Source organism: Rhododendron vialii, chromosome 6a (genome assembly GCF_030253575.1).
Source record: "Rhododendron vialii isolate Sample 1 chromosome 6a, ASM3025357v1".
Lineage (NCBI taxonomy): Eukaryota > Viridiplantae > Streptophyta > Magnoliopsida > Ericales > Ericaceae > Rhododendron > Rhododendron vialii.
The window spans coordinates 20,783,999-20,785,210 of NC_080562.1; the positions used below are offsets into that span (position 1 = coordinate 20,783,999).

The window sequence follows — 1,212 nt, forward strand, 5'->3', positions numbered from 1 at the left end:
ACTTGAACCGTCGTCAAAGTTTTGTATGAAGCTGCTTCGACCCACTTAGTGAAGTAATCGACTGCCACCAAGATGAACCTGTGACCGTTAGAAGCTGCAGGCGTGATTTTTCCAATGACATCAATGCCCCAAGCGGAGAATGGCCATGGCGTTGCCATCGAGTGTAACTCCGAGAGCGGGACATGGATAAGGTTGGCATGAGTTTGGCACTTGTGGCACCGGCGTACGTACTCGATGCAATCTGTCTCCATGGTAGACCAATAGTAGCCTAGCCTTAACACCTTCTTAGCCATCATCATCCCATTCATATGAGGTCCGCAAACTCCTTCGTGAACTTCTTCCATTACTGCTTTGATGTCGTCCCCGTGAACACACAGCTTGTGAACTCCGCAAGGAGATCGCCGGTATAATTGTCCTCCACAGATGATGTATTGAGATGCGAGTCGTTGCAGTGCGATCCGATCTTTCCTAGTTGAATCCACAGGGAACTCCCCCTTTTCGACGAAATTTTGAATATCGTAGAACTAAGGGAGTCCATCGTCCGGTTCGTCGATGCTCATGACATAGTCATACACATGTTTTCCCCTTTGCTCAATCATGACAGGCCTTAGCTTCACCCTAATTGGAAGTTCCAGCATGGATGCCAAAGTGGCCAGGGCATCTGCGAAGCGGTTCTTCATCCTCGGTACATGCGTGAAGGTTACCCTTTGAAAATTCGAGAGGAGTTCATTGAGCTGCTGATGATACGGCTTCATTTTCTCGTCTCTGACCTTCCATTCTCCGTTTGCTTGTGATACAACCAGGTTGGAATCTCCGACGACTTCTAGCACCTTGACCCCAATCTCCAACGCGGCTTCCATTCCCACAATACATGCTTCGTACTCAGCTTCGTTGTTCGTAACTTTGAAGTTCAACTTGAATGCGAGGGGAATATGTGACCCCTCAGGCGAGACCAGCAGTATGCCAATCCCGAATCCTTTCTGATTTGCGGCTCCATCGAAGTACAACACCCACGTTTCATTGACCGTCGACATCACATCTTCATCCGAAAATCGAAATTCTGTGTGCTCTGGCCCTTCAATCGGACGATCTGCCAAAAACTCTGCCATCGCTCTCCCCTTCACTGACTTGCGAGTGACGTACTTGATTTCGAATTCCGTTAACAAGAGCAACCAACGCGCTAGCTTACCGGTAAGTGCTGGCTTCTCGAAT

The 1,212-nt window shown here is 48.8% G+C and overlaps 1 protein-coding gene across 1 annotated transcript; it reads right to left on the bottom strand.

Annotated features, from left to right (window-relative positions):
* Positions 1-524: 524 nt before the first annotated feature.
* Positions 525-860, bottom strand: LOC131328473 (uncharacterized). Its single transcript, XM_058361415.1, has one exon. The coding sequence runs from the start codon at positions 858-860 to the stop codon at positions 525-527; it is 336 nt and encodes a 111-aa protein (XP_058217398.1).
* Between the last annotated feature and the right edge of the window lie 352 nt (positions 861-1,212).